This window comes from Silurus meridionalis, chromosome 1 (genome assembly GCF_014805685.1).
Source record: "Silurus meridionalis isolate SWU-2019-XX chromosome 1, ASM1480568v1, whole genome shotgun sequence".
NCBI classification, from domain to species: Eukaryota; Metazoa; Chordata; class Actinopteri; order Siluriformes; family Siluridae; genus Silurus; species Silurus meridionalis.
In genome coordinates, this window is record NC_060884.1 from 4,204,356 (window position 1) to 4,223,939 (window position 19,584).

At 38.1% G+C, this 19,584-nt stretch overlaps 1 protein-coding gene across 1 annotated transcript in view; it reads right to left on the reverse strand.

The window, feature by feature from the left end:
* LOC124388458 (voltage-dependent T-type calcium channel subunit alpha-1I-like) overlaps positions 1–19,584 on the reverse strand; it is a 166,612-nt gene that overhangs the window by 61,006 nt on the left and 86,022 nt on the right. The window contains 2 exon segments of the mRNA XM_046853083.1: positions 8,996–9,088; positions 10,762–11,107. Coding sequence (XP_046709039.1) covers positions 8,996–9,088; positions 10,762–11,107 — 439 coding nt within the window.

A 19,584-nucleotide genomic window follows, 5' to 3' on the forward strand; every position in this document is an offset into this window, starting at 1 on the left:
TTTGACCCTTTATACATTACAGTATATTTAAATATTAGGACACCTCACTTTTCCAGTCATTTTGTTTTTCCCCAAAAGTTGTTAAATTGTTCCTTTGTAACTTGGAGACCCAAACATGTTCCAGCATGATAATGCCCCTGAGCACAAATCTAGCTTCTTGTCTACATGTGGAGGTGGTGGCTCAGTGGTTAAGGCATTGAACTTTGGATCGGAAGGTCACAAGTTAAAATCCCACCACCACCGAGCTGCCACTGTTGGGCCCTTGAGCAAAGCCCTTAACCCTCCCCTGTTCAGTTGTAAGTCGCTCTGGATAAGGGCGTCTGCCAAAATGCTATAAATATGAATGTACATGTATTGATCTGGCACTTAACTCCTTTAGGATGAATTGCACCCCAGGCCTCCTCACTTCACCTACATCAGTACCTGACTTTACCAACATCCTTACAGCTGAATGAGCACAAATCTCCAGAAGCACCTTTCAACATCTGGTGGAACGTCTCCCCAGAAGAGTTGAGGTTTCTATGTAAGTAAGTTTTATGGTCAGGTGTCACAAATTTGTCAATATAAAGTTTGTTCAATGACATTGTGATGTTTGATTGCCCTTACAATAGCTTGTATTTGCTTGTGCCTATTAGTGCACTGAGGCAACTGTTGCCTGAGTGACTTGATGGAGTTCCTGGAAAGTCCTTTCAGTATCCCTCAATCAAATGGATCCTATCAAAATTTTCCACAGCTTAATTTTAACCTTGAACGATTGTTAAACGAATTTCGTGCATTAACAACATATGAATGCCGAATCAACACAGATATCATGCCGGAAAAAAAAATGAAAATGACTGAAATGGAAGTTTAATGTAAGGATATGCACCATTTAATTTTTTTCTTACTTTGCATTAAATCAGTCTATATTGCTCGGTTCTTTTCTAATTTATGCGATTCGCATGAGAAGTGGCTGTGTGTTTTAGTTAACAAGACATTTCTAAAGCTTGTTTTATACCCAAGGCTTCGCAGCACGACAGGCAAAGTGAAACATTTCCACAGTGCTTTTGTTCTGGTGCAGGTGGTAAGTCAAAAATGTCACCGGCATGTTCTTTGTACATGCCTTCACAGTAGAAAGCCTGCTCGTAGCAACAACAACAAAAAAAAAGATTGAAGTGTGAAATTGAGCTTTATGCATGCACCGCAGGTTGAAAAACCGACATTAATGTCAACATTTTCGTACAACAAAGCAAAACAATAAAGACAAACACAACTCCAGTCTTGTGCACCATCAGGTGTTGCTCTGCTTTTGTCCAAGCACTGACATGCCAAATGAATATAACTGGTCTGGTTCTATATAATAGTTCCTCCAGCAGGGTAGTACCACTGATGTACAATATATGCAAATTTTTTGTTTTCCAAGTTCTTCATTTTAGGGCACTTTGAATTTCAACAATTTAAAATAAATTCCCAAAAATGTTTTGGAAATTGGAAAATTCTGAAAATTTTAATTCCTGATGAATAAATCAATGGGAATGGTAAATAAAAAAGAAGCCAGTCATCTTTTGGGTAACACCAGATAGTGGGTTTTGAAATCCTTATAGTATGATGATGATTAGTAGTAAAATATTAAAGTAGGAAGCAAACAACTATATAGAATGTTTTTTTTTTTAAGTTAAAGGTAAAGTATCTCAATAAAAAACTAAAATAATATGGATATTTTGTAATTAATGGCATGCAATTGAAATGACCCACATGGACCCTAAATTTTCACATTTGGCTAACAATGATTTATTTGTAACAATAGTTTATAATGGTTATATATTTTTTAATGTATTGTGTCTTTAAAGCATTACACAGCCATATCAGCTATGGGCTCTCTTTACTCTGGCACAATTTACTAAAACCTAGATCAAGCCAAAGAATTTAACAAATCTCAGAAATGCTCATTAAGCGTTTTGTACCATCTTATCTTAACATTTACCCATTTCCAGTTTTTTTCAGTTTACTTTTAACTCTCCCATTAATCTTCATTGAATTATCTATTGCCTTCCAGTTTCCTCATGAAGTCTCGAATAGAGCTGGACATCCTCCTAAATCTCCTCCCGTCTGATATGAACTCAGATACTTTTGCTCTAAAGACTCTAACACTTTTAACTATTGCACATTTTGACATGATGTCTTCTTATTCTGCCTTGACAAACAAGAGAGGATACATTCAGAACGAGGTCTTTATCAGACCTATGTTAGATCTAGCATCGAAGTACCCCCTCCAATTCTTTCTCTCACTTTGTTTTTTTCTTTGTACCCTTTTCAGCCCTGTCAACAACCCCTTCTTACCTTTCGTCTTATCATGGCTGGCAGCTCATCAATCACGACAAGACTGAGCTGCTTTGTATCCATGAAGACGTGTCCCCTTGTCAATATCCCACAATTTCTCAGCACTGGCACCTTCACAACATGAATTTGGGAGGCCCTTATCACCTAGAGACTGGATTACTGCAACTTAAATCTGGCAGGTCCTGCCATGAATTCTATTGGCCCCCTGGGGGATCCTGGGCCCAGTTTCCAGGGCAAATGTGTTTCTCCCACATCATACCATTGCTATATTTAATTCACACTACCTTCCAACAGATTTGAAACACTAATTCTTAGTTACAAAGCCCAAAACTTGTTTTGGAAGAACTAAAAATCATGATCTTCTCAAGCCAAATGTATGACTTGACCCCACATACCATCATTGTAAATGGAATGTTCACAACATCAAAAAAACATTTTTCAGCCCTTGTCATTTAAAAATTGGGCCAAAATATACAAAATATGCCCCTATTCATCAAGATTCAAGGAAGACTTGCATTAAAGCGTTTCTTTTTACCCCAGAAATTACATCATACGAAAGAGGTCCTTCAACCTTTGTCAACTTATGATTGGATTCCGGTAGCCCATACCAACCCCTCTCACACCTTAAACCACTTATCAAATCCACCAACAGTGCTCCACTTGACCTGCCATCCCTCAAATCCAGCTTTGTGTCATGTTCTCATCGGACCCCATTAATGGTTCGATGTCTCACCACATTTCTTTTCAGCCCATGTCATCTTGAGAATCAACCTTCTACAACCTACCAGTACTTATAAAATCCAGCACGGTATCATATTGCCCTTGAGCCTAAAACATAGCTCAGCTTGACCCTCTATCTCTCATCCTGACGAGTGAGGCTTTCATTCAATTTATGCTCTGAAACTAGCACTTAGATGATAGAACGAATTTTCCCTTGGGGTTCATTTGTACAGAAAAATCATCAGATGTCAAAGATGAAGACTGAGGATCTCTTCAGTAAGAACATGGCCATGCTAACCAACTCGGGAAAATGTATATACAGTAAATATATATATATATATCCAACTTCCACACCATGGTTTGGTTTGAACTTATTGCTATGTCTGTAGTTGAAGGTCTAGTTCAGTTAGTACACTTTCAAAAAATGGTCTCTCCGAACAACTGTTCAATTCCAATTCTTTTTGGTTCATCATATAGTTCAGAGACACTCAGCAGAATGGCAAATCAATATAATTAAATTTCTTCTCACCATCAACCACTCAACTTAGGAGACCTCAGTGGACAGTCGAGTTGATCGCTTGATGGACATTAAAGTGAAGAACTACTGCTTGGGTGATTTCAAGTCATTGTGTCTGGTATTAAAGGCAATTCTATGTGTGTACGCAAGCAAGTGTGTACTATGTGTTGTGACTGCCTCTTTGTGCTCTTACTTTACACCTGACCCTATTGCTGCATGAGTGAAGCGTTGACGCAGCGCATTTGCACTTTGAGAGGGCTGCACACTGTATGTAGGCATCTAGTTGTCAATCGAGTGCGTTTGAATGTTTATGAAGTGTATGTTTTGTGTGTAAGAGAGAGTGCTGTGATTGCCTCTTATCACCACTTCTCTTACAAAACACTTCAGTCCGAGTGGAAGTGGGTGATGGGAAGATCTATTATTCTGTCATTGTATAACTGTCATAATATTAGGATATGTGTGTGTGTGTGTGTGTGTGTGTGTGTGTGTGTGTGTGTGTGTGTGTGTCAATAACATTTAGATTGCTGTGTCACCACAGTGCTGTTAAATAGTGTAATGATTACTCAGTGGATTTTCTGTAACTGACAGGAGTTGGTTGTAAAAGATAGATTGATGGATGGATGGATGGATGGATGGATGGATGGATGGATGGATGGATGGATGAATGGATGGATGGATGGGTTGGATGGACGGACAGAAAGAAAGAAAGAAAGAAAGAAAGAAAGAAAGAAAGAAATTAGATTTATTTTTCAGTAATGGCCACTCTAAAAGATTAGATAGATGGATGGATGGACGGAAGGAAGGAAGGAAGGGAGAAAGGAAGGAAGGAAGGAAAAGAAAGAAAGAAAGAAAGAAAGAAAGAAAGAAAGAAAGAAAGAAAGAAAGAAAGAAAGAAAGAAAGAAAGAAAGAAAGAAAGAAAGAAAGAAAGAAAGAAAGAAATTAGATAAATTTTTCGGTAATGGCCACTCTAAAAGATTGAATGGATGGATGGATGGATGGATGGATGGATGGATGGATGGATGGATGGATGGATGGAAGAAATTAAGGAAGGAAGGAAATAAAAAAGAAAGAAAGAAAGAAAGAAAGAAAGAAAGAAAGAAAGAAAGAAAGAAAGAAAGAAAGAAAGAAAGAAAAGCCACATGTTCTCAATTTCCCAGGTGACCACTTGGACATATTTATCTTCTGTTTTGTGTTTTAGTAAGTCTAGTTGTTGACACACTTGTGACTTTTAAATCGTGAGGACACAGTTTTTGCAGTACATATTACATTACCTAATCCAAGGAAGAAAACCTCAAGTGAGCTGCATGCCCTGAGTTGACATTTTCTGACATTTGGAGCCAGCAAAAAAAAATCTAAGCTCTGTAATGTGTCACTGGAGGCTTTTCATTCTGGACCGTGCATAAATTTGCAAGAAAGTCAAAAGACCTTATTCTGATTCTGTACAGGCTTAGAATGATAGCTTAAATTAAACAAACCGGAATAAATGCCCTTGTATTTAAAAGATTCAGAACACACTGTTGGTTGCAATCTAAAATCTGAAATGTATATAATAGCACACGTAACAGAAAAACCAACCAGCTTGCACCGATAAACAGAATTTTTCATTAAAAAATCATAACAAAAGTAAATCATGATGCGTCATGCTATTTATAATAATATTTATAAAATATAACATTGCTGCAACCGATTACATGCTCATATTTTTTATCTTATATTTTTATATGTATTAAAGAAAATGCAGTTATACTTTCATAGTTATGTTTAATGCAATGGAATATCGATAGTGTGCTGTATGTTTATACTGTATAGGCTTATGTACTAGTAAATACAGTGGTGGGCCGTCTCTTTTACCATAGAGAATATTAGCAATGGGGGGCCCAGAACAGGGCCCAGAATAGCGTCAGCATTTTTCCGTCTTCTGATTGGTTGGTCAGAGGGAAACTGTTACAGCTAAGTTCGACTGGCAAAACACGTGTGTAGCGCTGCACATGTGAATACATCTGAGTTAGACTTTTTTATGCCTACAGAGGAAGAGAAATTGATTTGGTCTCGGACATATTTTAAAAATAAATCTTCAAGGAAAGCTAGACATCGTGAGGAGGTCGGCCAACCCCGAAGCTAGCTAGCGTATCTCAGCCTGGGAAAGGGTTCGTTCTACACTTCCAGACCAGTGAATACGAGTGGTACCACTGGCTTACAGCCTCTAGGAATGCTGCAAATTATGAGTCTGCATCTCTTGTATTTTATTTACATTTTTATGTTTTTGTCATGTTATTAGACATTGATTCTGAACTGCTAAACCATGTTTTAGCATCTTTTACTATGAGCACCGAAGATGTAATTTTAAATGCTAATGGCGGTGTCTATAATCCTAGCCACTGAACTTGTTATTTTTGCAATTCTCATTAAGTACAATTGTTAAACATTTTTAAAAAAATAGCTAGCGATGCAAGAACGATCCCTTTCGCTACTGTTAACAACTCTCGATTGAAGTCCTAAGAGGCCATGCATTATATTTTTTCTCGATCACGACTTCATGTTCTCTTGATCTGTACATAACAAGAGTTGCTTTCTCGTGATCATGACATAATTAAATTCACAAGAAAAAAAATACTATGATGCATATCCTCTCAGGACTTCTGTAACACTATTTGCTTTTTGGTCAAAATTTAAAAGGCCAAGAAAACCATCCATGAATTTCAAGACAACAGAAGGATAGATTACAAAAGTTTTCCTCTATGCCACACAGTAATACATAATGATATCCCCATAATTTTTACCCGTTAGTCTCCCCTAAAACTCTTCACTTCCGTTTTAAAGAGCGACGCAAAACACGATCTTACTCCCATGCATCATTTTCCGCAGTTAAAGAGAGACAGGTTAAGTGTCACTCTTGTTCGATCATGAAGATTAATCCTCCCAGGTGAGCGGCGAGGCAAAGAGTGCCTATGAGATGCTATAAGAGTATTTTTGTGTGCATATAAGAGTCCCTGGGCACTGATTTTGGCTCGACAAGAGGCAGCTAGCTGAGACATGACTGATGTGTTCAACTGAAACCCATGGCTTGCACATTTAGAACAGCCAACATGCACGCCTCGTGTATTATGCAAGTGATAATAAACGGAGATGGCAAAAGTACACACATCCTTCACTCAAGTACAAGTACAGATACTCGTGTTTAAAGGACTGGTGAAAGTTGAAGTACTGGCTACACTTTCTCACACAATTTAAAGTAAAATATTTTGGGATTTGACATTAACTTACCAGAATTTCTGGACTAGTAAGCGCACCCAGATATAAGCCACACCCACTGAATTTGACAAAGATTTTTATTTTGAACATAAATAAGCCGCACCTGTCTATAAGCTACACTGAAACTAATGAACTTTACACAGGCTTTAATGAAAGACAGTGTCTGTTACACGGCTTGTATCTAAACAGTAGCCTACCAAGAAAGTCATTGTTCACTGTCTTCCTCCTTCCTTTCACAACTATTTCTCTCGAGAGTTTCTCTTTTGGCATCGTCGTGCGTTTAAAAATCACCATCGGTGAAGCTTTTCTCCCGATGCCGTGCAGCTCAGAACACAGGTGAAGTGTGTTTTTTCATGCCCGGTTGTTTTCAGCGTGACGAATGATTCGCATTTCCTGTAGACAGTCCGAGTGAGCGGCAGGTCAAATGTCAGAGGAACATCATCCATATTTATGATGTGGTGCGGCCCGATTCAGTGGGAGCGCATCTGATTTAATATAAAGAATTTCATTGGTTCACCTGAACCCGTTCTGCAATTTCATTGGTCTAATGTTATGGGGCTCAGTTTTTTGGTTTGAAGTTTATGAAAACGGGAAAAACACTGGAAAAATCCAAGCAATTAGCCGCTTCGCTGTTTAAGCCGCGGGGTTCAAAGCGTGGGGAAAAAAGTAGCGGCTTATAGTCCGGAAAATACGGTAAGTAAAAAGTAGCCTTTACTACTACTTGTTTTGTGTCACGCTGGTTACTGGACCTTACATTATATTATTCGTAAACTAGCCTACATCTGTGGTGTGTGAGAGCCAGGAAATGATACACCAGTGGTAAGTTGAAAAAGGTGCACAAAATGACTAGAAATAGGTTGATGGGCCAAAACAGTGCAACGATGAGACAAAATATTGATCATGTCACCAAATAGGTTCAAATTAAAGTAACGAGTAATGGTTTGATGTAAGAAGTAGAAAGTATAGGTTTTTGTGTAAAATGTAATGAGTGAAAGTAAAAAGTTGTCTGAAAAATAAATAGTGAAGTAAAGTATTGATACCAGAAAAAAGATATTATATATATATATATATATATATATATATATATATATATATATATATATATATATATATATATATATATTTAACTGATTGTCTGGAAACCAGGATAGCACAAACCTCTGCCTATATATATATATATATATATATATATATATATATATATATATATATATATATATATATATATATATATATGTGTGTGTATATATATATACACATATATATAGGCAGAGGTTTGTGCTATCCATTTTAGGATCTGCCTCTCTCCTACACACACACACACACACACACACACACACATACACACATACACACACACAGCTGTCAAAAGAATAGCAAGCTGCCAGTACTCTCTTGATTTACATTCCTTTGCACTCAAATATTTATCATCTCCTGGTACCGGTCAAACGTTCCAAGATCTTTCAAGACACAGGACACACTTATGCATTACAGGTTACACCTTGGAAAATGTGGAACAGAAAGGATTAGTTAGATTTTTCCGTTAGTTGTATTTCTTATATACGCACACTATGTAGACACAAAAATCAGGACACCTGCATGTTCTAGCCATATGTGGCTCTTCCCCAAATAGTTTCCCCCAAGTGCATAAGGATACACATGGTAGAACCACATAGAAGCTTGACACCATTCTCATGTGATATTTTTTCCCAGAACCACATATGAGGCGGTATCAAAAGGTTTCAAGATCCACATGATCTAACTTCCGCACCCACCCTACTGGCCAAATTTGGCTTAATTTTCCCGAAGATGAAGATCCAGCTCAAGGGTCAATGCTTTGACACCATTGTGAAGATTCAGTACAGAAGGTATTTGACATGCTTTGAAAAGAAGAAGAAGTGGCAGTGGCAGTGGTATTGCTGAGCAAAGAGACTATTTTGAAGGTGATGGTGTGTCAACGTTGGTTAATAAAGTGCTTTCTAAACAGAGCCAGTCTCGAAACGTTCTGATACCACCTCGTTTAGCTAAAAAAGCCAGGTGTCCCAATACTTTTGCCTAAATGTCTTTTAGGGTAGATTAAAAAAAATGTATATACTGTCTATTTATGATCAATAAATTCCAAAGTTGTACAGCTCATGTTTAGTCTTGTATTCATGTAGAGTGACTGAGGAACCTTCTCTACTTACTATGATCAGCAAGATGAAGTAGATGAAGTTGTAAAAAGAGTGCGCGTCCATAACATAATACATGATCTCCACCCAGCCCTCCAGGGTAATGACCTGGACACACACATTTACACAAAGAGACACAGGGACAATCACGAAAAGCGTTGAAGCCGGAGTGCCTTGATAAAAAAAGGAAAGGACTTCTGATGTATCCTTCATTACACCAAAGCCTTAGTTCTGCATTTTCTTGGACGATCGCTACATCTGCGTTATATGAGGTTAGTCTGGCATTGCTTGGTTGTATTGTGCTCTGCAATTCTATGAGGCTCTGACTGACTGCACTTTATTATTCATATCCGCGCTAACGGCACAACGGTGAGGTGTCAGTAATGGCAGGAAGCAGGAGAACACCCTGACGCTTGGAGTAAATCAAGCTAACTCGTTTATTCAGCACTCGCCTTGTAATTGCGCTGCAAATTATTGGAACAGCGTTTAGCAGCTGCTCGCCACTTAAGAGGATATTAGGTATAATTTAAGAAATGCTTTTATTGTAGGTTTCATTCCAGAAAGGTAATCAAGGACTTGTGTTTCAAAAAGAAAGGAATAAAGGGGCGTTTCTTTAAGCGCTCCAGCGATTAGGCATGTTGGGATTTTATGTTAAATTGTGTTCTTTTTGGAACTGTAGAATATGTAGAATGTAGAATAATATAGCCTTGTGTTCTCCAGTGTAAAAGACAATCCTCTGATAAGAGTTTGGGAAAATAGACAAACCATTTGTTGGTTGCATAAGTATACACCCCAAAGTCAGTACATGGTAGAAGGTGAAGCTACTATTGTCTTGTATTTAGATTCCTCCAGTTTGCCTTTAACAATTTCCTAGTTTCCAGTTTCCAAGTGTCTACTGAAATCCTTCCGAACCTATGATGCTTTCATCAAAATGATTTAAACGTGTTCTCTGAATGAATTTAGGGGTTTCTGTTGCCAATTGCTCAAATTCTACTAAAAAACATTAAAACAGAAATTTCAGTAGGAGACTTTTTTTTCATTGCCACCATGTTTTATGAGTGTTTGGAGCCATGTTTTCCTAATTTTCCTAATTTTCCTAATCAGTAATTCCCCGTTTCTCATGCTGGTTATGTTCCAAAAACGCCTGCGATAAATGAAAAACACGATAAACGGACGCCACGCCAAAAATGCTACTGTATGTATACTATATATATATTATGTACATGTATACAGTACTGTACTGTATTAACATTTTACTTCATTTTATAATTAATAATTATATTTTTCCCTATGTTTTTTGGTCTATCGTGCTATCCGGCGACAAACCGGGAAAATCAGCAAAACAAATTAGTTATGTGGCAAATGCAATTCCGTGATAAACCGGGGGCACGAGATTCAAACCGCGGTAAAGGGGGGATTACTGTACAACTGTTTCAGTGGTCTGCAACTTTAATTGATCTGGTTGCTTCTTTCACTTCTTTGAGTATAACGTCCTCCTAACTCTTTGCAGAATTTTGGGTATAGCGCCTCCTTCAGGCAGCAATACAGTTGTTATTCTTTTCATTTTAAATAACAAATGCTGCTTCAAACCCTGATTGATCTATTTTCTGATGTTTGTCCTGAATGTGTTGCACAAATCACAGAGATAGGCAAGAGGAGTAGTAAATATCGATTATCATGGAAGATTAGTTATATCTGCAGTAGTAGTTAATACATCACTAGATTCGGCGACAGGAATAAATTAAATTGTAAAATTTGACACACCACATGCCCAAGCCTACCTGAAAGATCACGATCCACGCGTAGCCGATGTTGTCGAAGTTAATCGCACCCTTGTGAGGGTTGGAGTAGCCTGTCCTGCACTGGGTGTAATAGCGGTTCCAGTTTACACAGAGTCCTGGTACAGCACTCATGCTTGCATTAAGAATGGGATCAGCTGCCAGGCCCAGAGTCTGTAGGTGAAGAGCATCCTCTACATCTAAACAACACTCCCGGCCTCCCTCACGCCGTGCCGGGACATCGTTGCACGACATGATTCCGTTATCCTGGGGCAGCGAGCAAATGAAGGGCCGCTCATCTTCCTCATCGGGGGAGTAGTAAGGAGCAGGCAGGGCCATTCCCGTTGATCTGGGAAAGAAGTTTATAAAGTCAGTTTCTTCACACATCAATGCAATGTTAGGAAGCTGGGGACAGAGCCCAGGGTCAGTCATAATACAGTGCCCCTGGAGCATGGATTGTTAAGGGCCTCGCTTTAGACAGGCAGCTTGGTGATATTAAGGCTTGAACCCTTGACCTACCGATAAGTAAACCAGAGCCTTTGCCTTGACCACTGAGCTACCACTTCCAAGTTTTCTTATATTCCAGCTTGTCAGGAAGCTTGGGTCAGAGCGCAGGTTCAGGTGATACTCCACCCCTGGAGCACAGATTGTTAAGGGCCTTGCTCAAGGGCCCAAAGAAGGCAGTTCAGTGGTATTGGGGCTTGAACCCCCAAGCCTTATGATCAGTAACCTAGAGCCTTAACCAATGAGTCACCACTTCTCTGTTAAAGAAGGTGATTTTTTTATAGTGTAACACAAGTGGTAGCTCAACAGATAGGCACAAGATTACTAGTGGGGTTTAAGCTCCAGCACTTCCAATCTGCCACTGCTGGGCCCTTAAGCAAGGCCCTTAAACCTCTTTGCTTCTTTTCAAGCTAGGATATGCAAAGAACATTTTTCATTGGGCTGTAATGTATGCAATATATGACAAGTAAAAGCCTCTTCATTTCTTTCCTTTTTCGATGGAAAGGATTTTCTTTTTTTGCACCACACACATTATCAGCTCCTTTCATCTTACAAAAATTACCAATATACACCTTTCACAAGCTTTCCATAAAGCTTTGCCCACTTTAAGATAAGTAAAGGAATACAGATTTTATTAAAGTGTTTTGCAACTATTTAATTTGTCATAAACACACAAAAACATAGTTTATTACATAATAGTAGTTGAAGAAATTTACATTTTATTTCAGATCATTTCTCCAGGAACACCGAGTACAAATATCCTATGAGACCTGAGTAATTAGAGTTGACCCACTTTTCTTTTTAATCATGTTTCCAGTTATTATGACAGTTTGTTCATATATTGACAAGAAAGTAATGTAGCCAGTACTTTACGAGGCTTTGGAAAGTTGAACTAACAGAATCTTTGTTTTGCACAAATTTAACTGGGTTTCTTTCATTTCTAGACTCATTTCATAGGTTAATTGCATTGGTGCAACTTGGAAGAACTACTGCGAAACAGCTTTAAACCAATCTGTCATTGCAGACAACCCGAAATGTCTGATTTATTTGTTAGAAACGATGCACCTCAATACAAAATGCCAACTTGTATTCGGTGTGCACATTTTAAATTGATGCATCACATTGTTAACTTTTATGCCGAGTGGAAACAAGGTTAAGAGACTCAATTATACATGAAAACACTGAAATTGGGGCGCAGTGAAATGGCAGCAAGTAGGTTGTTCCAAACATCCAACTAAACTAACTACAGATCTTTTGTGGATGTTGGCTGCCTCAAATCCTTCTGCATTTTGTTAATTGACACAAATAAATGATCCACACTTTACAGAATTTTACCTATATATACATCTCAAAACACTGTTGGTTGGAAATATGATTGCCACAATATTTCTGTCACTGCTGGTATATTTCCATGAGGTAAAGATTTGCAATTTATATTTCCATCTGAAAAAAAAGCACCAAAACAATAAATCTCCAAACAAGACAGAACAACATACCAATGTCTTCTCCAGACAAAACACTCACCAATCCCCAAAGTGACATAAACATAATAAAAAACAGGACTCTATACGAATGCAACATGGCAGAGATAAAAGGAAGAGTTTAGGAGAAAGAAACGTTTATAGATTTGATGCTACGGGTACATCACTAATTCAGATGGACTCCACAGAGCCTATCCATCATCTCTACCACATGCATGGATCCCAACAGAGATGTCTATCAACACCATGTCATCACCTTGGGTGCTTGGTGCACCCAAGGCGAAAAGAAGGTATTGTAGTATCGGAAAAACATCAGCTGCAAAGCGGATGTTTGATCAAGATGAGATTTCGAATTTATGACACGTACAAGTCAATCAAGATATGAAGGTTTGGTAATCAGGATGGATTAAAGCATATGTAATTAGAGGCAGGGAAAAAACAGCATCAGCTCAATGAACATGAATTGAAATCTAAATGCAAATTGTGACTAGCTAAGCCCTGAAACATCTAATAGCAGTTTGGGAAAAATAGGCATAAAATGCCTATTTTATATAAATATAAGATATATTGAATAAAAAATTATAAACAATTTGTGAAAGTGAACTGATTCACAATATGACATTATACTGTATACACTGTAAATCTTACAAGCCGAACAATAACAGTACCTGACATTATTCCAATTTCCCAAATAATGTATGATGTGCCCCTTAAGACATATAATGCACTCATGTATGATCCTATAGGATAAAATTAAATGCTATTGGTCCAACACACACTTGCCCACATAATTGCTGTGAGCTCTAGACTGCTTGGAACACAGCGAGACCTTTCACATCAAGCCAGGATTATAGTCTCTTTAGATACCTGGGGATTTCACAAACACACACACACACACACACACACACACACACATCGTCATCCATCTTCTCACATGTACTCAATCATGACCATTACACAAGACATAGCAAGGTCAGAGCAACAATTTCCCCATCAGCCCCTTCACTGCCACATTACCCTCACACTGTGACACGCAGGCCAGACGGATGGAAATGAAGAGGAAGAGAAAGAGAGATTAATGCAGTGGCGTATCACAAACTCCTAGCAATGCTATGCGTCAGACACACACACCACAACATGAATGACTACAGTCCCATTATACTTTCTGCCTCATTACACTCAGACATCCAACCGAATGCTTCTTGAGTTACTCTTTAGCCTCTGAGTTGAGACCGATTTTGTGTAATAGTAATACAACTACCCCTCTTAGGTCTGCACTTGTGTTGGAATGGCTGGAACAGAGCTGAGAAGCTTTTTTATTACAATGGGAAAACTACTGTTTTTTTGGTCTGTTGCATTTGATCAGGGCGGATTCCGTTTTTCATTTCAACATTTTGACTGAGAAAGGAAAAGATTTCACTTTGGTTCCACCTTTTCCACTTTGGCTGCCTAAGCCAGCACAATGATTCATATAGTACCTTCACAGACAGAAGTTATAACTTTCACCAAGTCAAATTTACAACTTTTTAAGACCTTTTTAAGAACTAAATCACATCAAAAACATGTTGTTATCCAAGCCTTAAATTCATGTTTTTCAAGCCAAGTATTGTTAAACTTGCATTTCCCCAATAGCTGAAATCCGTTTTACATCTGTGGTACAATCAAGAGAGATTCCACCAAAAACAGAAAGCTGATTGGCTGTTGCATTTTGGTCTCATTTGTAGTTTAAATACAGCAAATTATATTTGGACAATAGAAAGAAAGAACTGTGTACAACAGCAGTTGCAGCTGCACGAGCATTTCAATGAGCATTAGAAGTAGCGTTACATTAAATCAACATATAAACATATATATTTTAACATTTTCTAAATTATTTAAGATGTCGAACAGCAGATTTTAGACTTTTTAAGACTCCATGGAAACACTGGTTGAGGCTGGCAAAATACATAGACAGACTTTTCAGCTGATTTTTGCAATTTTTGCAAGTTTGCAATATTTTGTAAAGAATCTATTCTAAGCCAAGAACTAATTGATAAAAGATTTTTAAAGGTCTTATTCAAGGGCATAACAGTTGCTCTTTAACTAAAACCCACAACTGCTCAGGATTTTATGATTGGGATATTAGTTACATTTTCCTTTTGCTAATAACCAATATTGAGTATTCTGTCGATAGCTAAAGGTTCCCAATGCAATTGCAGTTTAAAGAAAAACAGTGTATGAATGTGTATAAGGATGAGGTCCCATTCAGGATGCATCCCTGCCAGGAAACACTATTGTTGGCTTCTGCAAAGAACCCTTGGAAGTTCTCCCTTAGGAACGAACAAAGAACCTTTTTTTTCCTCAAGAATTCATATAAAAACCACTTCTCCAAACTTTATTCCAAAGGGAATAAAAGATGAAATGGAAGGCAATATAAACAGTGGTTTACAGAAAGGGGTAATCCAGATTTTGGTCCATATGTTTATTCTGCGTGCACCCTTCCCCTTTCCTTGAACAAGCTTTTAAACCCTGGTCCCACGAGGATCCGCTCCACCTACGACCATTTCCAACATGCTGTAATACGCTTGTTCATATCTATGTGCCTGTATGAAATATTGAGTATATGTTTAGATTAGCATATGGCATTCTCAGTTTTTTGAGAGCAATCAATCATCTTAAGCATTACCGTACTTGTTTAGGAGGTTACCATGAACCGGAGGCCATTTGAGAATATATCCCTGTCGCATGTTCATCCACAATCTTATAAGATCTTTTATCTTCAGCTTTTCAAGCTAAAATGCATCTTGTTTTAATTCTATACGGTATAATGCATTGCAGTGAGTTTATTCTTCTGAAATACTGCATTTTTATCATGTTTTTGTTAGGAAACCGGAGCAGAGATCAGACAGCAGATTAAACGCGTTGATCAGAACTGGATTACGGCACACGTCGTCCACAGACGAAAAAGCAACAAAAGCAGGACCTCAAAGCACAGGTGTCAGCAACTGAAAGCTATATGTAAATCATGTCAAGATAAGCACGATTCAACCTAATGGCATTTGATCTACAGCTACAAAGATGCTTTTTTTTTTTAGTAGTTTTTTATTCAGAAAGCAACAAATTCGTTGATCAAAGGAGGAAAAAAAACAAATGGTTTCTAAAACAGTGCCAATTACCAACCTGTGATATACAAAGACTAGAAAGGCATACGTATGATCCTTTTCAAACCAATGTATAAATCGACAATGCGGTTCAAATAAAGTGACATACAGCCTTTAAAGGCAAACGAGACTATAGAAATTAAAGGATTTCTCAGATGATGGAGGTCTGGATCCTAAAACTTTGCTGTATTTCAGCTCTAAAGAGGCAAATCATCTTATGCAAGATTTGGCTGTAATTAGATGAAGAGCTCCAGCCGGTTTGTTCATTCAGGAAATAACCAACGCTGCCTAGAGAAATTACTTTTTGCCTCCGATTCGTCTCCCCTTTTTTTGCCTCAAAGCCATTCTGATACCTTTTTGAGCTTTTAAAGAGAACATTGAAATGATAAGGATGAATTTACATTAAAAACAGGATGCAAAAGGAAAGCTTGCAAATTAGATTTCTGATGATGCCACAGCTGTCCATTGCTGACAGTCCAAAAGAGCAAAACTATGCGTGTTCCAGGGTGGGATGGACGTTATACGGTTTCTCACCTGTCAATCTTCGTTTCTTCAAAAAAGAAGTGTGTGAGCAGCAGAGAAAACACCAGCCTTTAGTCAAACATCAAGAAACGACTCAGAAAAACCTCTGAGACACTAAGGCACCAAACCAAATCATATTATCTCCTACTTTCAGCGAGGCATTTAACCTTAACACACTCCATACACTTGTCCATATGTATGTAAATGAAGAGCAAAATGCACTGTCTATTATGCACACATGCTATATCACATGGCGATACAACCACAAACGTAACGCACAAACTGTTGGCATGGGAACTGCAGAGGAAGGGAATTTGGCAGGTAATATTGATGAAGCCTGGGCAATGAAAAAGAAAAAGAAAGAGGTTTTACGAAATGATAGAGGGTTCATCTAAAAAAGTGATTTGCATGTTATTTTTTTTTGTTTTTTCCAAAATTGAGATCTCTAATCACGCTTTATTGAGCTCTGAGAGAAGGTTAAATGGAAGCTCTGTGTCTGGTGGGAGCAGGAGGACGAGACCGAGAGATGAAACACAATGCAATTAGAAATATATTCTCTACGAAAAAGAAATATTTGTCGCATCTCCCCAGAGGAATGTATTGACAGAGATAGATGTCCATGCGTCGAAGTCTGCAGGAGTGACGCGATTCAGCCAGAAGCCATGCTCATAATTTGAGGGAGCAACCAGTAAATGTAAATCAGCCATGTTATATGTATTCTCATGGCCTTAATAATGTTCTTACCAATTTTCTTCTATCAGCCCTGAGGTCAGAGAATTTACTACTGTTTGTTTATCTCTTCTTACAAATCTTTATGCTAATCAAGAGCAGCTCGTTTGGGGCCGTTCTCAGAGACACCTGTTTTTTTTTTAGGATGCTGAACTCTATACAAATCCCTGACAATGATAATTGAATTTAAGAATGAGTAAGAGTTGTTGAGGAACCTGAAAGCGTGACTTGTGGGACCCTGAGAGCAACAGATGCCAGAAGGGAGAATTTCATCATTAGCTAACAGCCCACCTGTGAACAGCCTAAGTAGCAGATCGTATGTAAATTCAACATACATTTCTTACTCTGCTGGAGAAATGTAATAACAATTGATCTCTTACAAAGACATCTTACATAGAAAAAAGGAAGTTAGAGATTCGGAAAATGTTGCATTTATTTATTTTTGTGTAAACGCAATGATGTGTTTTATTTCTCTTTCACATCAGTTTGCATTTACATCTATGGAATTTGGCATACACACTTATCTCATTAAGACAACTTGAGCAGTTGAGGGTTAAGGACCTTGCTTATGGGCCATATTGATTTGTGGAATAAAGCAGAAATAAGGCATATACCAGAATTAAGTGTATGCTCTCTCTATTTTTTTTCACTTTCCATTTTTCACTTTCTAAGAGAACTCTCCAGCCATGTGAGAGGAATAAAAAGAAAAGGCTGAACTGAACGACTCAAAGCTTAGGACAAAGGTTCAGCTCTTATAATGCTTTTTTTCCCCTCAATGACCAAATAAAGTTCACTTACTTGAGGTGTACTGTATGTGTGTGAGCAGGAGAGAGAAAGAGAAAGTGAGCTTAGTTCCTGGTCAGAGTGAAAGCTCATAATTTTGCTCCCTAAAATCATTTTGAACAAATAGGCAGAAAAAACACTGCATCTGATTAAAAGAGCAAGAAAAAGACCATAAGACTCATAGAATAAAACATGTTTGGCTGAATAGGGTTATTATTAAAAAAAGAAAAGTATCTTTGTATTTATACTACATTGTTATATTATGCATTTCTTTGCCTTTTCAGAATGTGTATATGTATTACCGTAATTTTCGGACTATAAAGCGCACCCACTGAATTTTACAAATATTTGTATTTTTAACATAAATAAGCTGCACCTGTCTATAAGTCTACACTAATGAGCTTTACACAGGTTTTAACGAAAGACACGTTACACGGTGTAACAGGTGAAATATGTTGCGCTTCCTTTAGAAGCATAGTGGTATTTTGAAAATAGCCTGCCGCCACATTTTTCCGCTATTACTGCATGTGTGCAAGACGAGTATTATGTTTATATTAAGTTTCTTTGACTAACCCTTAACGCTGTTGCCAAGAAAAATAAAAAAGCACAAGTCAGTGCTTATATGATTTCTGTTGTAACTGGAGTTAGCGAGCTCTCCCTTCACCCAGACTCAACACGTTACAACGGCTTGTATCTAAACAGTAGCCGACCAAGAAAGTCATTGTTCACTGTCTTCCTCCTTCCTTTCACAACTATTTCTCTCGGGAGTTTATCTTTTGGAATCGTCGTGCGTTTAAAAATCACCCGGTGGAAGCTTTTCTCCCGATGCCGTGCAGCTCAGAACACAGGTGGAGTGCATTTTGTCGTTACCGTTCGGAAATTTCATTGGTCTAATGTTATTTTGCACAGTTTTTTGGCTTGAAGTTTGTGAACCCGGGAAAAACCCAGGAAAAATCCATAAATTAGCCGCTTTGTTGTTTAAGCCACGGGGTTCAAAGCGTAGGAAAAAAGTAGCGGCCGAAAAATACGGTAGTTGATGTTTCCATCTAAAATGATTTAGTTCAAGAAGCTTTCTTGTATACAAGGTGAAATAAGCAGCTAATATGGTAGATTTTATATCTAACCACACATAATGTGCTTATAGCTATTATACAGGGTGGCATCAAAAAATTTTAAGATTAGCTCTGTTTACAAGAAAGTACTTTATTAATCTATGTTTACACTCTATCACCTTCAAGATAGTCTCCTTGCAGAGCAATACAGGGCTTCCAGCGTTACTGCCACTTCTGGAATGTGTCCTGGAAGTCTTCTTTTTGAAGCGTGTCAAGCACCTTCTGCAATAGTGTCAAAACAGCGACTTTTGAACTGGATCTTCATCTTCAGGGAGAGAGCAAATCCACAAGCGGCAAATCTGGTGAGATCGCGTGGATTGTTCACCGGCGATCATCATGCACAAGTTGCTGAATGGTTTAGACATTTTTGGGGGTTAAACTCGTTGAATCTATTGTCGTCTTCCAGTGATGTTCTCAAACGGCAGATTTGCCCGGTTTCACGGTTTTAACGTATGCTCTTTGTTTTGTGAGGGAACTTGCTGTCCCTGATGAACTTGCAGACGTGGTAACGCACGTGTCCGGAATAGCACCAGTTATTACAATTAGTATAGAAAT